Source organism: Anser brachyrhynchus, assembly GCF_964034855.1.
Source record: "Anser brachyrhynchus genome assembly, chromosome: 3".
Taxonomy (NCBI): Eukaryota; Metazoa; Chordata; class Aves; order Anseriformes; family Anatidae; genus Anser; species Anser brachyrhynchus.
Window position 1 is genome coordinate 32369145 of NC_137696.1, and position 18782 is coordinate 32387926.

An 18782-nucleotide genomic window follows, 5' to 3' on the forward strand; every position below is an offset into this window, starting at 1 on the left:
ACGATAGCTATTTAGACACCCCCATTGGGTCTGTGGAGAGAAGTAAATGCCCTAAAAGACTATCCTGTTTAAGTATGTGTGAAGAATGGGAACAGCTTCCTGGGTGCTGCCCCTTACAGTTGCTGGTAGTGAAGCACTCTTGAGAATCTGGAGCCTGTGGCAGTTGACATTTTTATTTATTTATTTTTACATCTGTAGCTTTAGAATGAGCTTTACACAGGGATGGCTCTGTATTTGTTGAAACAGGTAAAAGCAAGATAGGTTAGTAGTATATAATGTTCTGGTGGTTTACCTCTTCCCCTCTTCTCTCAGCTCTTAATAGCTCTGAAAATGTACAATGCATCTGTCTTACCAAACAATGAGTAGCACTCTTGTGCAAGACTGCCTTGCTTAGAAATTATGAAAGCTATGCATCAAGCTGCTCCAATGGGAGCATTCTTTCTGTTCTCTCCTCTGGAGAGACTCTGGCCTCTCCTTCTGGGGTGTTCATTTGTGTTGTCTTCTGGAAGGACTTTGGCACCTCCTTTACCATGCTAGTTAAGGCCATTGCAAAATTTCAGATCTACTCAGCTGAAAGAGTTCTGCTACTTCTAAATCCCTGTTCTTGAGAGTCCGTTTTTTCTTTGTAGTCTATGTGCACCCACTATATTATATGATCAGGACTCTCTGGCTGCTGTGTAGCTGGGAAGGGCAATAATCATCATTACCTATAGTATTAGAAGAACTTATTGAGACTTTTTGATCAAATACAACTGTGTGGGAGAATTACTTGTGTAAAATTTGGTCGTGGAAGAGAGGTCTTAGACTGGAAAGGCTGCCCATAAAAAGTGGATGTCTTCATACCTTAGGCTTTCAGCACAAGCTGTTTTGCACTACTGCTCCACTTGTATAGTGCTGTACGCTTTGCTTATGAACAGAACTGTACAAGAAAGCAGGCACTTCTGTGTCATTTGGAGAAATTTAGCCGAGTTTATATGTTTATAAAGCAGTGTCACGCCCAACTTTGCCTTTGAATTTCTGGTCTGCTTATGCTCATAGAGCAGGGATCCATCTGGAGAAGGTGTTCATTTTCATATAAATAAAAATCTGACACAAACTTCTTCAGGTAGTTGATGTGCTTATCAGCTATTTGCAGGACTTGATGTAATGTTGGAGGCAAATCACACATCCTCAAGTTCTTTTTTCAGAAAAGCAAGCTGTCTTGCAACCTAAAGCAAGGAAAATATTTTATTATAAAATAATAAAACTCTTCATGCTATAAAGCTTCAGGTTGTTGTACAGCTATTCCAATCTTCCTTTCCTATACTGATGCTAAGCAAAACCTTGCCCTGAAACAAAATAAGGCTTTTACTCCAAAACTTCATTTTGGGAATAACTGCCACAATAACTAACACTTGCTAGGATTTGTGAAAATTAACAGCAATAAAATTTGTGATAGTCTGAGACACCAGTAACAATGCAGCAGGTCTTGGCAGTCTGTTGCTTTTAGCATACACACTTGCAGGAAGTGCAAAACCTTGAAACCTAATTGTAGTAGCTTCCTTTGACTGTACAGATCATGCATTCCAAAATATAAAGATCAAACCATATATTATCATTTTATCATATCATATTTTATCAATATTATCATATTATATATTATCATATATCATATATTTTAGTCATGAGGAATATGTAAGTAAATAAAAAAAACAGCATGACAAAATTAAGCTCTTTATACTGTATAGTGCAAGACTTCTCATGCTGGAAAAATGTTTTGCACAACTTAGAACCTTTCATTCAAAGCTCCTGGCATATTACAGTGGGATTTTAACACTACTTTGAAGTTTAAGGCACAATGAGGTTCAATAATTTTGCTCTGTTGTTGATTCTTTTCTGTAAATACTCAAGAGCAGCCTTAATTCCAGCATTTTTTTCTTTTAATACTTCAAACATACATTCAATGACTGCATGAACTACTGAGGCTGAAGTATTAACTGAGGAAAATCTCCACACTGTTATGGATGCGTACAATAAAGGGAACATACCTCATTTAGTGAATCCTCCCAAGATGAGTCACAATGACTGCCATTTGCCTGGATGTCTAAGATGATATTAGGGATCCAATTTCCTGGAACAATGAAGCCAGCAATCACTTGACATTGAATGAACAAGGAAAGGTAAGTGGGGGATGTGAGTTGTTTAGGGATAAAACGTCATTCTTCCTTCTGTTCTGAAACTATTTCTGTTATTCTTTAAAGGGGAAAAAAGGATCATTTAGGGGCTTGCTGGATGAACTATATTTATGTTAACTAAGTATTTGAAAAATGTTTATATATTTAGTGTGTATGTTCTGTCTCTCTTTGGAAAGATGTACTTTCTCTTTCTGAGCAAAGATGGATACTGGTGATACATTGTACATATTAATTAATTTAAGGAGGAGTCAATCTATAATATTTAATTACATGACTACTAATATTCCGCTTTAGTTAAGTCCATGTATCTGTAATATTTTACCTTTCTTTTTTGTTCTGCCAGCATGATTTAGTGCAGCCTTCCGAAGTTTCTGAACATACCGTAGAATTCCTGTTAGTGGTATTCGCTGATCGTTTTCATATGCCGTTATAAAAACTGAAGGATAATACTGCTTAAAAAAAAACAAGGTTAGATACATAACAATTGATTTTCTATTCAACCGAGTGAGCAGGTTTTTCTCCATATATCTTACTGTACTACTTGTTATGGTTCATCTAAAATGTATCTATTACATAATTGCCTGTAGTTGAAAAAACATTTTATTTTTATCAGTAAATGGAAAAAGTATTTTGGTCTGACAAATGACAAATTAATATTAGGGGATCATCTGCCTGCAAAAGGTAATCAAAAACGTTGTCTCTATGCTGTTAAAGGTCTGACATGTGACTGCTTGCTGATGATTACCACCCAACCTTTCCCCGCTTCCACTCCCTTCCCCCCCCCCCAAATAATCATGGAATGGTACACCTTAAACAGAAGTAGTAGAGACTTACTTTTGCAAACTCTTTTTACACTTTAAGTTCTTTTTATTTAGCAAGATTTTTTATGAAGCTATGTAACACAGGTAGCACTTCCTCAAACAAAGATTTCCTCTGACATAACCATGTCAAAGCAATAGCTCATTTTCCATTTCACTGTTTGCCTCTGAAAGATATTTAATTAGTGGAAAATACCTCCTTTCTGCTCTAGCTAAGTGTGGAAAATGCATAAAACAGCAGAACCCCCCCAGAAAGGAAGAACATGTTTTACATGTTGAGGTTTGTTAGGCGATAGAGTATGTGGCAGTCCTATAACAAAAACAGCTTTTGAAATTTGTTATTTAGTGGAATGCATTTGGTTAATGCCAGTAGTCTCTCTGACTCAAATATTGTGAAGATTATTACTGAAATAGCTTATATTTATATTAATGGTTCATTTTAACATAAAGAAGCAGCTAAGTTTTAAAATGCTGGGATAGAAAGCTTTGAAAGGGTAAAACTTTGTTGTTTTTTTTTTAATTCCAGTTATCTGTTCTCTATTATTTTCCTATCAAGTGCTACATGTTTATTCCTGTAGTATTCCACACAGAAAGGGCAGCTTTACCTGTGGCTTAATATTGTGGTAAGGACAGTAGCTTTTGATATACTTCATACATTTTTCATCTACTAATGGATTTCCCCATTCTTCTTGTTCTTCAATTGTCAGTGGGAGATGAGTTTTCATCATTGTATTTAGAACATCTACGAAAGGAGCCTTAAAAAATAAATAAAAAAAAAGTTGGCAAACAGGACACAGGACCTCAAATGCTCAAAAGTCAAGGCTTTTTCAAATGAGGAATGTGATTTGGAATCTTTTGAATTCTGAAAGTTTTCTTAAAACAAGCTGTTTTTTTGTTTGGTATTTTTGTTTAACATCATAACGAGTAAGATGTCTGCAGTACAGTACCTTACCTGTAAAACCATGGCTCTGATAAGTTCTGGATCGCTGTTGCACAGGGCTCCTGCAAGAACTCCTCCAGCACTGGCAGCTGCTAGTGCTGTGTATTTTGGCTGAGAAAATCCTAGTTCGTGCAGCAGCATGATGCAAGCCTTAAGGTCATGGAGACCTTTGTGTTTGTTATGCTGACATCCATCTTTGTGCCAGCTATGGCCTAGCTCTCCTCCACCCCTGAAATTTAAAATAATTCAAGTTGGAGTTTCTTTGGAAAAGACTACAGAGCAAAACTTCATATAATAAAGGACAGCAGCAGCCACAGAATCGCAAAAACATAGTTTGCCTTTCCAATTAACTTTTCTGTGTTCCTGTCTTTATCCTCCCTTATGGCTAGAATACACAACATGCAAACAAAAAAAATCCTTGCATGATTCGTGAAAATGGAACAGCATAAGGGTGTTCTATGTCCTTGTGCTCGTGTCCTAGAACTTGCAGAAAAAAGCATTTTAGGAAATGTCATTGTCAAAGTATGAGCTACTTAACTCTGTCCTAACTGGAACCAGGACACCAGTACAAAATCAAATACTGATATTATCTTTTTATACAGGAAATTATTAAAATAACTAAAATATTTTACTTTCTTATATCGCTATCACTAAATTTATTAACAAGAGTGAAAGAATATTATTTCCTAGCTCCGTGCCAAGATCCTCAGGATTTCTTTTGTGCAGCTTAAAATTTGAGACTGTTAGTAAGTTTTTCTTTCTGTGAATTTCAAATACTACAGGAACTGGTGTGTTTTTTTCTTAATACTCAAAGATTTTTTTAAACTAAATTTACTTGTATTCCTTTACATACTACCACAAATTTAGTTCTAAGCTGCCTAAAATTTCCTTATTCAGGTTTCAAGCTTAAAATCAATCAACTGATTAGTCTGACAAAATTCTTCATCTTTGGTACTCTCTGGGATTGGCTTGCACTGTAAGATACAGGGATACTTACAGGGAGGAAGAACTGCACAATGCTGAATATATTTGTTTGCTGAATTTGTTTTGGAACTGTTATTTCCAACATGTGTTCATTCTCCCCCTTTCTTCCCCTCCTTAAAGTGCTATTTTTATTACCTTTCTTTACCTACTGAATTATCTCAATGAAAATGTGAAGTCTGTTGTATATAGTGGTTTTATAAAACTAATTTGTTTGTAGTTAAACTGAAGACAGAAGATTTAGTCAACAGTAGAACAGAGGCAACTTAAATGTTTAGTTGTTGCTGTAGAAAGGCAAATGGTTTTCAGAAGGCACACACTGAATATTAGTACACAGTGCCCACAGAAAAAGAGGGCAGTAACATATCACTGCAATTTGAATGTGTTATCAAATATTTTTGAGTGAAGATGAGATAAAAAGTAATGAAATTTCAAAAAGATTAGAACTTATACACAATCATACTGTTGACTTAAGTAACCTGAATACAGTATGTTGTCGTAAAAGTGTATTTTCTTCCCAGAGCAATTTTTTTTAAAAAGGGCTTTTAAAAATTATAAAGAGATGGAGGTAAAAAGCATAAAGACTTACATAAAGCTAAGCAGAGAAAAAACTTCTCTACCTCTTCAGCTGCACATCAAGAAATATCTGTATTTCCCACAAACAAAAATCTTATTTCCATGTTATATTTGACTTACCTAACATGGCAATATGCTAATATCCAACCCTCTTCAATTAACAACAGCTTCTCTTCTTTAAAGCTCATGTTCAAATCTATGCCATAAGCTCCGTATACATGAACTAGAAGTGGTTTCCTGTGTAGCTCTTTAGAATTCATATTATGAAAAACTGTAATTGGCACCAAAGTTTCATCCTGGAAATGAAGGAGTATTTTACAATAAAGGACATTTCAGAAATCTCAATGACACATGGCAATGAAAACTTCAATTATTTATTTTAAAATGTGTTTTTTTGATTACAGTAATTTTTTTCACTTAAATTGTACAAAGCACTCTTGAAAAATAAAGCAAGAGACTGAACCTCTGCTGTGTAGGCTTATGGACGCAGAATATAAAATTCATTTAAGTGCAACACCTGAGGAGTTTTTAAACTACCAAAGCACCCAAGTCTTCCTTCCCTCTTTAACACCAAGAATATCTATGATTAACTAAATAGTTTACCACTTATTGCAGCACAAACTCTTTATTAACATCACCAATTTTTTAAACGCAGGCTGTTAAAACTCTCTCGATCTATACTGTGTAGATGGTTGTGGGGTGTCCTTTTCAACTGCTGGCATATTTTTCTCATTTATCATAGAGAACGTGATTCCGTACATCAACTAGGGAGTCTAAGTTACACTGTACTAAGATTCTTGACTCATCGTGTACTGTTATCTCCTCTAGCATACCTAGATCAATGAAAAAATCTTATCACGACTCTTTCTTGTTCTTCTCTACAGTACTGAAGAAAACACCCACTGGTAAGTAAGTATAGCACCAAATGCTCTTTTACATTTTTAATCTCTATTCCCTGCCAAATGCATTTTCTATAAAAGGGTGGGGAGGAAGGGAAGAATAAAGGGAATGGGAAAAGGACTGGAAAATCTTACCTTGCTTTTAGCTAGTAAACGTATAGTGTGACAGTTGGTAATAATTGGTACCTCTTGCACAGCTTGTTCAATGAGATTATTTTCTTTAAATGAATATGCAAAACGCTTAGGGGGGTGTACTGGGGAGGTGAGCTGAAAATAGCAAGTGCTGGTGGTATGTTCAGGATGGAATTCCAATTCAAATGCACAGGCCCACGCAGGCAGCTGAGAAAACACAGCATTTCAAGTGAGACCCTTACGCTTCTTCTATAAATTCTGCTTAGTGTGTCCTTCGGAGGAAAAGATTTTGAATAGCAAGCTAATTATCTTCAGTTTTTACATAGCACAATCTTTATTTCTTTTAAATTCAGTAATAGTCATAAAGTGAGAGACTTCAGTAAACTTTTCACCTAAGGCCATTGGATGAAGTTTGTTAATGAAATAGAAAAATAAATCCAAATTAAAATCCAGTTTGAAATGAGCATTAGTGCAGATTTTTTAAAATTAAAACATGCTTTGAAATGGTTCTGCATTGTTTTTAATTTTTAGATCCTCTTTCTCCTCTGATTTCCAGTCGTACTTCACCATGTTACACAGCCAAGTCCATGTCAGTTGTTAGGCTTTTGCTGTATGAGTTAGCTCAGTAATGCTAAGCCACTGAAAACCCCTGCCTCTTAACTTTGTTCTTAGTGCCAGCCATTGTGAAGAACAAAACCTTTTCCTGGCACATTTACCCTCAGACACTTACTGCTATTGTATTTAAGATTTTTAACTCCACTAAGAATAAAAGAAATCAAGATTCATTCTTTGAGAGCAGCGGGGACATAGTCAAACCCTCTGCCAGGCCACTGCTTACCAAAGTTCTCCAGAGTAACTGCAGACCCTCTCTGAATAAATAAATTAACTAAGACCATTTTCAAAAATGAAAGGTTTCAGAGACCATAAAGTACACTTTGTTGAAAACCTTTTATCTGTAGCAGTTTTATAGAACCCAGTACTGGTAGCTTGTTGCAATAAACTTGCAAGTTCTTTAGACAGTATTTTTCAGGCAAACAAATCAATTAAATATTTCATCTAAGTGGTCTCCAGAAACCATGGTTTTTAATTAAATCACCATATTTGTATTCCGCAAGTATTTAGCAACAACTAGAGAAAGGAAGAAATATTCCCCGTAAATTGTACTGCAATACCAAGGTTTCCCATTTTTTATTCCAGCAACCAGATTTGTCTTCTGAATGTTCTGATTTTTCTTCCCAGGGAGGGCCAGGCTTACTTCCTTGCATGGGCTGATGACTGTAACCACAAATAGGCCCAGTAAAAGTTGTCTTTTGCTTTATAATCTTATATGGTTTTTTTTGCTTTATGATCTTATATTTGAAAGAATTAAATTGATCCTGTGCAATGTGCTCCGAGTGGCCCTGGACTAGATGATCTAGTGGTTGGACTAGATGATCTGCAGACGTCCCTTCCAACCTCAACCATTCTGTGATCAAGTACTGCTGGAAAAAGACCAAGTTGCCTGAGGAAGCTAAAACTTACCTGTATTGAGTGAACTGAATGTGAAACAAACGAAATCACATTTAAGTAGAGATGACCAGCATTCTGCAGGAACAAAATACATTGATCACTGAACATCTCCAAGTCTATTAGCTTGCTTTTCTCTTCCAGTGCATAAACTAGCTGCCAGTTCTCCATGCCACTGGAACCTACTGGTGCCTTCATCAACTGTAAACACAAAATACAACCTCGCATTACTAAGATATAGTAAGAGTTATGAGACGTACAGACATACAGCTGATCTTGTGCAACATTTTAATTACAAAAGATTGTTTTTTTTTTTTCCTGACTAAAACTGGAGGGTTTAAAATTTGTTTTACCTGGGCAGAATGGAAAAACTATTCAGTAACTGCATACATATCGATAGCAAGAGAGATCTGTGTGACAGATGACAATTATTTTTTACAACTCCATTTGCAATTGAACAATGTTGCTTTAAGACACTTTGAGTATGCTGGAAGGGAGAGGGCAGGGTAGGGGTTTTCCATGAAGGTTGCTTCTGCTGCCTTTTCATCTAAGCAGGCAGTCTCTCTGTTTAAATCTCAGTTTTTCAGCTCCTCCTGCTGTGGTTCTCTCACTTCCTCTGTTTATCATACCTGATGTCTCTCCAGCCTCCCCTTCCAAAGTTTGCTGAAAGTGAGCTTGGGAGCAAGGAGTGGCTCTGCACAGATACAGCAGGCAGGGCAGAATTTGTTTTTTTGCTTCTGTTCAGTCTGATCTTTAAATACATGGAAAAAAAATCAAAATAACTGCAGTTAATTATTCTTAGTTATGCCTACTGAAACCTACCCCTTTCAAGTTTAAAATGTCTTTTAATTGTCCTTGGGGAGGTCACCTGAAAGCTCCAGTCCACCTTTCTTTCACAAAGCAATAGGTTTATACTATGGAGGTGACAAAGCTAAATCCAGTCTGCTGTAATACTGCCTTTTCCACTCCTTCTTATGAGTTTCCACTGCTTGCTTTGTACCGGCACAACTACTACTTATTAAACCCAAGTGGTGAACTTGTTCAACTAGCTGATCCAGCATAAACCAACCTTATTAAACAAGGAAAAAAAAAAAAAAACCACCAATAAACAGAACTGGCTCAGCCTCCAGTCACATGGGTGTTAAAAGTTTTAGAGGGAAGACAGGATCATAGCAAGCTGTTTTCTTTAGTAAAGGGTTTTGGTTCAAAGGGAAATTAAAAAAAAAAAAAAAGTATATGTATATACTTGATATATTTTTATATACTACAATGTGTATACTTGATTTGGTACACAAAAATGGGCAAGTTGGATGGTGTTGATGGAAGGTCACTGTTCCCTGTCTGGTAGTCAGCACTTCCCAGCAGTGCACTACATACAGGAGGACAAGATGCTGCCACCTGAGTAGCAAGGCATTTCCTCTCAGTAAGTGGTATAGTCTTAGCTATCAAGGAAAAGTTGCCACTTGAAACATTTTAATGTGACTAGGAAAACTGGTATGGATAGAAGGAAATTTATGGAACAATTTGTATCTAAATACATTTGCAAAAGGAAGTTCAAATCTTGTAAGGGCTTTCAGTGTGTCCAGTAGCACTGCAAATCATTTGGTTATTGAGATAAATTTTAATAAAGGGCAAATATCTGGTAAAGAATGCTCATTTCTTGACATTTCCAAAGAAGTTAAGAGTGAAATCAGCACGCTACAGGCAAGACTCAGACAGTACTGTAGTTTTTGAATCCATGCAGTGATCTTTGTAATTCTCTTGAATTATTTCAGTGAACTGTGAAGCACAGAGTTAAAACCCAGCCTTACTATTTCTATGATCTGCAACAGGCATCTGACTTAATCTTATGACTCTTACTATCCGTTAAGATTACCTTATATTCTGCAGGTTCTCCATATGTAGTGAGAATATACAATTCATCATTTCTGTGCTCAATGTGGTAAATGACACCTTTTGTTCGTGCTTGTACGAGAACAGGTAACTTAAAAGGATGTCTACAGTCAACCAGCCAAACTTCTGAGGTTGTCTTGCTGTTGCTGTTGATAGTGAGAAAACGCCTATCTTTTGTGCAGTATATGTCCACAAAAAATCTATAAGCAATAATAATAATAATAAAAAAAGCTTAAGCCTGATTAATAATCAAAAACCGTATCAGTTAATCCAGAATCATGGGCTTCCCACTACAAGGTAAGAAAGGGCATGCCTATAAGTAGGCTGGAGAAATTCCAGACTACTTGGTTCCAAACCCACTTCTGCTGCATTTATTTCAGCATTCAAAACCCAACAACTTTGTGTGTGGAACCTGAAGTCTGCCGGGGAAGTAGTTCAGTTATTCCCCAAATTAATCGACGTTTTTGCGTCAGTCAGATGGATTGGAAGGTCACAGATGTATATGCTTTAAAGTTCATGCAGAACCTAGAAATTTCTATTGAGCTAGTGACCTTATTTCAGAAAAGAAAGTTCTAAAGCATAATTTAAATTAATTTTAATAAAGGACATCATGTGGGAACAGCGAAGTAAGAGCTTTTATAAAGATAAATTGATAAAAAGCCTGTTACTGATACAACTTTCCCCGAAGTAAGACAAGAAGACAACTTGAAAAAAAAAAAAAAGCACAGAGGCCTGTATAAGACAAGACGGACAGTGTTGAAGTGATAAAGCTGGAAAATAGGAACCGTTTAGCAACTCTCTACTGGTTTTAAATGCTTCTAAAATGTAGAAACAGGAAATAATGGTAACCAGTGGTTGGATATTGAACAAGTTCAGGCTGCAAGTCAGATTCAAATTTCTAAATATGTCATACAAATTAATTGAAATGTCACAGCTTGGGACCTGAGAGTTTCTTTGTCATTTTGAATCTTTAAGACGGGATGTCTCTACACAAAGTACCTCCAACACACAGCTCCAGAAGATTTCATGAAGGAACTGCAGGGTTGAGGACTGTAATCTGCATTATACAAATCAGATGCAAGACTGCAATAATGATCCTTCGAGACTTAAAAATATTTGAATGGTGAAAGAAAGGAAGCTTTGGATAGCATTTTCAGTGCCTTTAATTATTTGCAGGTGGAGAAATTCCTTTTTTTTTTTGGTACAATTGTTTTGTCTAATTGCACGCTCTTGATGTTTTTAGGAGGACAGAGACAGCAGGGATTCTTAAGTCTGCAAGGAATCAGCCTCCTGGCTCTGTAATCCACACAAATTTGGCAAGTGTGGCACTGCATTCAGTAGAAATTCCAACAGTCCGGCTCTGCTGACCTTACCTCCAAGAGAGTCAAGCTGAAATGCAGGTTACAGTTCTCCCCAAGGTCTCTGGCCTTCATATCACATATGAAGCACCTATCTAGCCTTTTATTTATTTTTTTTTTTAAGGAAGTCAAGCTAACATCAGCTTCTACAAAAAATATCTGATTGCAAGTAAGAGAGTTGGTGATATGTAGAACAGAACTGCTCAGCAGCAGTGCAAAAGACCATCTTGCCCTCCTCCACAAACACGTGTGTTCAGTCATGAGCTGCACTAGCACATGAACCTTTAGAGTAAGTTTCTAGTAGATTTACTGTAATGACTACGACCTTCAAAATTATGCCAACAGCTTCCCTGTGGGGACATGTCAAGTCAGTGCAACTTGATTTTAAAATAATATGCAACAACTACAGCTGGAATAAAAAGATCTGATTTACTCTATCTCAATTGCAGATTTTTATTTCCAGATGAATGTATAGTTGAAATTTCTTTACTGAATATGTTACTTGAATTAAGAATACTTACAAACATTTATAGTATGCTGTACGAATCTGTCATTTTAATGCTACGTGCTGAAAAACTAGTTCTGCACTCAATTCAGCAAGAGCCCTCTTGTCTTCCTAAGCCCCTGCTTAAGGAAAGGTTATTGAGAGGGTATTCAGTCAACAATAGTTCTCTCTCTGGGCACGCTGTAATGATTTTGCTCATCCATTACCCAGAGCAAGGATTAGCCTGAACTTCTATGTTTTTTAAAAGATGTATCAGACATCAATAGCAGAGAAAACAAAATGAAACCCCCAGTCTGATTTATCCTGTATGAAACTGTCACACATTCATTAAAGGACACCCTGACCCGAGACTGACCTTGACATTTATAATCTTAGCTGAACTCATGAGGTAACAGAGAAAAGTTAAATCGCTGCTGATCACATATCAAGAGGAGACTAAAGTACATTCTCAGACTGTATACGGCACTACTGAACAGAACTTACATGGCACAGCAGAACAGAACTTAAAAATGCCTTCTGCCATTTGAAGCATGGTATAGAAGCAAAAAACCAGCTCCAAACCAGTTGTATTTTACTTACTAAATACTCTAGAATATGCAGAGGACTTATTTTATTTTAGATGGGTATTACCTTGCATCTTGTTCTGTATAAACCAGCTCAGTATGTTTCTGCTTAGTGAAAGTGGTCATAAACACATTCTGGCATTTAAGGTTCTTCTGACTTGTGTAATACAAAACATCATTTGTAACCCATTCTGGAAAAAAGACAAATGCATATCAAATTGGGAACAGTACATACTATTACTGAGAGAAAATAGAGCTCCATGAACATTCTGAAAAAGGTGGGTTGCAGCTGACATGGAACTGAGGACAACATTTCTGCATTCCAGAGGCTGGGGTATGCCACAAAAAGATTTTTCCATGTTTTCTTTGAATGCCACATATCTCATAACATATGGGGGGGGGGGGGGGAGGGGACGAAGAAACAGGGCCCAGGAAGAGGAAGCTCTTGATGCTGTCAGGGTCCTGGAGGTAACAGGAAAATAGGAGATATGTGGGTGTAACAGGAAAATAGGAGATATGTGGATGTTTAAAGCTGCACAGGGAAGCACAAATTTACGTAGTCAGCAAGACAATAGAGGATATGAGCTCTGCACCGCTGCATATGACTGTAGGGAAAGCATTTAGAGAAAAGAGAAGATGTGTGTGTCTCATGGATACTCCTGAGATAAAAAATACTCTAGTTTTCTGTGCTTGCATACGTGGTAATTACCTAGAGCGGTAAATTCTTGCCCTGGCCAGGCAAACTGCTTACTGCACTACATATCCTTGATGACATCTACCAAACTCCAAAATACAAGCTGTGGAACGTTGTATACATTCTGTTGTGCGCTTTTTGCTACATTCTTCAATATGCTATTAAAAAAAAAAGAGGAAAGATTTCTTTTTCACTTAGGTTTACCTCTGCATGTGTTTAAGAGCAATGTAAAACTCTCTCACCTATGCTGAAAGAGTTGACCAAGCCCTAACTGAATTCATTGGGCTCTGAATGGTGACCTGCATCCTAGAGTCTGCCTGAAATTCCAGCCAACACTTAGTAGTACTTAGCATTTGCATACTTTAAAGCTAAGTGCTTACAGCTATCAGTTATTTCAGTTCAATACCTACATTTCCCAAAAAGATCCTTATATTGCAGTTATGTCAGTAAATTTTTAAAGAAGCATACTGAATTCAATAAAAAGAATGATGTGCATGAGTGTTCAAACGTATAAATGCTTGCTTCTCTAAAGAAGGAAAACTTGCATCATGAAAGGAGTCACTCATATCGAGTAACTTGTAATTTTGCAGTGTGGAGGAACACATCTCTCAAATAAGAAATACTTCAACAGCTGTAAGGATTAAATCTAAAAATGTTACTTCCTTACTTTTTTAAAGCACTACTCCTATTATATGTAGACTAAGAAAAATGCTTGAAAGTTGGTGTGATCTACAGGATATTTATAAATACAGCTTACCAAAACTAAATACATTTGGAATGACTTTTTCCACGACAGGGAAATCACCAAGTTTCATAACAACACAGGTTGCCTCTTCAGAATTTTCACTTTTTAAGCTGGTAGCCATGTATCTCTGGTCTGGCGAAATTCTGATCCGTTGAATAAAGGCATCATAAAAGCCAAGATCTTCAGCACTGAATAAAATGTGAACTTTTCCTTCATCTACTACATTAAAAAAAATAAAAAAATCCTTTAATTAAGGCATGTTAAAATGAACAGTATTTGTTGATACCTATGTTTAATAAGTCTGCTTACAGTATTCACAAGCATACTACTGGAACCAAGTATCTCTTTTGTGAGACACCTGCAAATGCAGTTTTTAAAAACAAAATAAGTACTGCCCTCCTCCCCTTCCCCAAAGTGTTGTTGGTATTACAAATATTTGAAAAGTACTGATACTGGCATCTGGCAAATGTATTAAATTTTAAAGTTCAGATACCTATAGTACAGGTGGTTTTACTAAATATAATCAGTAATTTTTTTTTCATCCTCTCTGAAACAAAATAGGCCTTTTTTAAAAATTTAAATTAGGACTCCGAGAAGAAGTGGTTTTTCTCTTTCCTTTCTAGAAACTTGCCTCAGTTTCAGTTTATTGTTATTTCCTTACTCTTTTCATGTCACCTTTTCAGAATCAGGATTTTAGAATTATTGATCAATTGTTAAAGAATGTTATAAAATAATTTTAGATTTTTTTTAAAGAGCAATTAAGCCTTAATATAAGAAAAGTACACTGATGATACATGCACCATTATTTTAACAGTTGTACCATGCTAGGAAGAGAAATTCCTTACCATCATCTGCTTTTGAAAGAAATATGCATCCATTCTCCTCAAAGTACACACTCTCTCCAACCTTAATCTGTTCAATGCAAAACAAACTTGTTTCAAGTCCAACAGCCAGATTATCTCCTTAGAAAACCTATATTAAGTGTTCTGTACAGCACAATTGTATGTAAATAAAAGAACACAGCACAGAACATGAAAGAGGGGAAAGAAGGAATTACATGCATCAGAAAGGTTCTTTCAAAGTTAGTGTACTTAAGCTACCTAAATGTGCTCTAAATTTAATCAACGGCTACGATGACCTGTACCTGCTCTCCTAACTTACAATGTCTTATATTCTTTATCAAATATCAGATCGTTGTTGAACCTTTATTTGTCTTTGACTATGGTGAAATTAAGGTCAAATACATTATCATAACATGACAAGCTGTTCTAAACACATGCTGTTACTATCCACAACTATTCAATAGTTAAAATTACCACCACAACCAGTGAAATAGCATTTTATAACATGAATGGCTTCACTGCTATTTGTACTCAACGACGGAAAATGTTTGTATTTTTTGCCACTTACCCGTGGGCTTCCCGAACTGAGTGTATACTTGTTGTGCAATTCCTCTATTTTTTTCTTAATTCTTTCTGCCATAGCTTTGTATCTTCCTGAAATTTCATTCCAGTTTTTCTGCTCTGACTTCAGAAGATCCTTGTACAAAAGCTCCGGTGTTGTTATAGATGCTATTTTTTTTCTTTTGCAAGGGATTTCTGTCCCTTCCTGCTAAATAAGGAAAGGAAACAATGGCTATAAGCCAGCAATCTGTACTCCAATATGAATACACTCAGGCAATAATGATCTTTCCTGAACTACAGATCCACAAACCAACTTTGCATTATTACAATAGTACAAGCCATTAAAAATAAAAAGAACAACCACAGTTGGAAGGATTCTTTCAATTCTTTCGGATCTTTTAGGGAGGCGTTCTAAATGTACTCTACTTAACACATTTACTGAGGTTTCCTCTTCAAATTTAGGGTACTTTAATGTATATTCTTAACTGATTATATGTAAGTATGTTTGGTTTTGTTCTAAAACTAGTTTTTCGTTATCTTTACTGAATTCTATCATTTTTTTCTTCTTCAGAAGTGTTTTTTTTTTTTTTCATCTTTTTCCTTTCTTAACGTATTATTTCTTATTTCCTTTTCTACATAACAGTGCTGCCTATCCCTGTAGCCAGGAGTCCTAGCAGCTCGTTCAGGTTCTTTCTTCACCTCTAAAGGGGTAGTCTAAATGTTCATAAGGAGCAGAGTAAAATGAAGCAGTGAACTGATAAGGGTTCTGCAACAATTTTTATCAGGAATAAGCTCATGGATCTGGTTTTGCACAATCCATGAGCTGCTATATTCTGCTACTTCATTGCCAACAAAGTTGTCTTCTGTAAAAACATAAAAATTGTGTTAAAATTGCTAGAACAATGCTAATTCTTTTTGCTTACTGTAAAATGTCATTTGATCAAACTATGCTTAATATGTATTACAGTATGCAACACTGCATAGATCACACAAAGTAGCATTTTATAGCTTTCTATGTAATATGTTTCTAAACTTACAAAGCTGTACACACTTATAACCCATCCTTATTTTGCAGCAAGAACTGTTGGCTTTTTTCTGGTTTGTCCTCACAAATGGTTGAGATCTGAAATGTGAACATTAGCAGCAGCTCCTTCTCCTTTCAAAGGCTGTATGTCTACTTCAATTACTAAACTGCCTATGGACATAAACTGCATCATTCATGAGAGCATGAGTGTTCACTACCGGTTCAGACCAACAGTCCCCCTGGCCTAGCATATCAAATCAGAAGCACAGGTCAAACAAACCACAAAAGATCTTAAAAAAGCTCTAGGGGAACTCTGTAATTAGCTAAGGTAAAGAAATATCAGGATGTGTTAGTTGTACCACCCTCTCCCTGTAAGTAAAAAAAAAAAAATATTTTGAGAAAGGCAATCCCTGAAAGAAACCCCATCTCCCAAAACAGCTGCAAACAAACTCCCATAATGGGCACAAAAACTAACTTAGGGAAGAGTAAGGATGGGTCACATCACAAATATCATCACAGATGATATTTCCCAACAGCTATTCCTTCAGCCTTCAACTATGTTAGCTCAGGAATCTCCTGAGCTGAATGTGGTTTCTAGATATTTAAAAATATTTTTAACAGTCTCTTTCAAGTTCATATTTAATGTCCGCTTGGACATATGTAAAATTTTAGTCTCCACAACTCCTTTTGGCAAGTTCCATAGGTGTCTTTTATGAATCTTGCGATGATTCCCTTTGCTTTGAACAGTTTCTGTTATATTTATTTGGAAATAGTATATAGAGCTAGTGGCAGCAGTATAGGTATATATCAGAGGAATTACAGTACACCTGGGTAACATCTAGAAGAGCATCTAGGGAGATTTCTGAGGTTAGCAGGGGATCTCAGTGACAAATTGTTTGCAAGCATTTGCTCCAAAGCAAACAGGCTTTTCAAAAAACAGGCAAAACAGGCCTTCATGTGAGGGCCACCTGTTTGTCTCCTGGAAAGTGTTGCAGACCAGCATTTGCCAATGAATAAACAAAACCACAGCTTCTCATCCAGCAAGACTTCTAGGATGTTCCTTGAAACATTAGTATATACTGATGACACAGACATAGCAACATGTTACATTATGGTTAAAAATAAGAGGGTTAAAACAAATACTTCTAACATGATCTTTGGGTCAACTTTGAAGAAACATTGTTAACTTGAAACAATTTTAGAACAACTACACTTCCATCTGAAAGTATGTCTAAGATAAACCAATGCAACAGTCTTTTAAAATGGCATTTATGTGCTACGCGTGTAAATCAGTTTACTGGTGGACATACTGCAGTAAACTTATTTTTCTAATACTGTTAGAAAATTCTTCATTAGAAACACAGGAGCAGAAGATCTGAAATTATTTCAGCCCATTTTATGACTCTGTGTGATACATTACCACTGAATTATACAATATTTATTTAGAGAAAGAAAACCAAGTGCTTTTAAAAGTACAGTTTTTCAACTGTGAACATTATTGTGAGAAGTTATTATTATATTTTAATATTATAATATGGTATAAACTGTGATTTACTGATGAGCATACAAAAGGCCATGTTTTTCTGAGCCAGCTCATGGTTAGGCTTAGTGTCACGAGTTTGGACACTGTCTCTATACTAGCTGATCTCTCCCTCCTGACACTTCAATTGAATCTTTCTCGAAGATCCTTTCTTTATTATTTTACAAATTACTACAGCAGGAAAATCAACCCAAATGTAACTTGACATCAAAACAGTACAGGAAGTTGAGCAGAAGCATGTGCCTTTCAACACAAGTGAAATCCTAGTATTTATTCTTCTGCTTCAAACCCTTTAGGAAGAACATATTTCCTTGACTTTTGAAAACTGTGGTTGGCTTCCTTAACAGATGCATCAAGATGGTTGTTGACATTAAGGTTGTACGTAAACTTCATACCTTGCAGGAAAAGAATCTCCATGGCAGGCTGCTTCCGGGTGGCACAGTGCTGTTGCGTGTGCTTCCTGACCAGTCCAGGATGTGGCATTTTTTTGGTTTTAATTTACTATAGAGACATATTGTTTGAAGATGGTTGTCCTTAGAGCAGTATTTGACACTGAAGCTCAGCCCTCGGATAAAAGATTTTGCGGTCCAACACATGATGTCCAAATCTTTTTCTTGGCAGTCACCCTGAAATTTACGAAAATCCCAAACGCCTGATCACTTGCACTACGTGAAACATACATGACATAAACTGAAGGTAAAACTTCATCTTTCAAAGACCAATTCATGAGGCAAATCAGACTGGAAGAGTAAAAGCGAAGCTGTTTCTTAACAGCTGATACCCCCAGCTCAGCTTGCACATTCACCTGCCACGCTGCTCCAAAGCGTGGGTCCAGGCAGCTGGAAGTTTAGCTGTACTAGGGAAAGGAAGATGTAACTGTGCAGCTACTTAAACGCTGAGGAAGAAGTAATGAAAAAGTTTTCGGGAAGTTGTCTCTTTTCTACTTTAGAAGCATCACGTAACAGCAGAATCACTTTATCTCAGGAGGGCACCTTACAAAAATCAACCCACTCGCCAGAACAGGGGAAATA

At 36.4% G+C, this 18782-nt stretch overlaps 1 protein-coding gene across 1 annotated transcript; it reads right to left on the reverse strand.

The window, feature by feature from the left end:
- Positions 1-150: 150 nt before the first annotated feature.
- PREPL (prolyl endopeptidase like) lies at positions 151-18478 on the reverse strand (the record flags this gene model as incomplete). The annotated part of the gene is given in 16 exon segments (XM_080587241.1): positions 151-1208; positions 2028-2110; positions 2497-2626; positions 3598-3747; positions 3945-4161; positions 5610-5785; positions 6524-6727; positions 8042-8227; positions 8656-8772; positions 9903-10119; positions 12413-12536; positions 13797-14003; positions 14630-14696; positions 15195-15395; positions 18147-18320; positions 18323-18478. Coding segments are annotated over 16 exon segments (2457 nt in total). The 3' UTR covers positions 151-1160.
- Between the last annotated feature and the right edge of the window lie 304 nt (positions 18479-18782).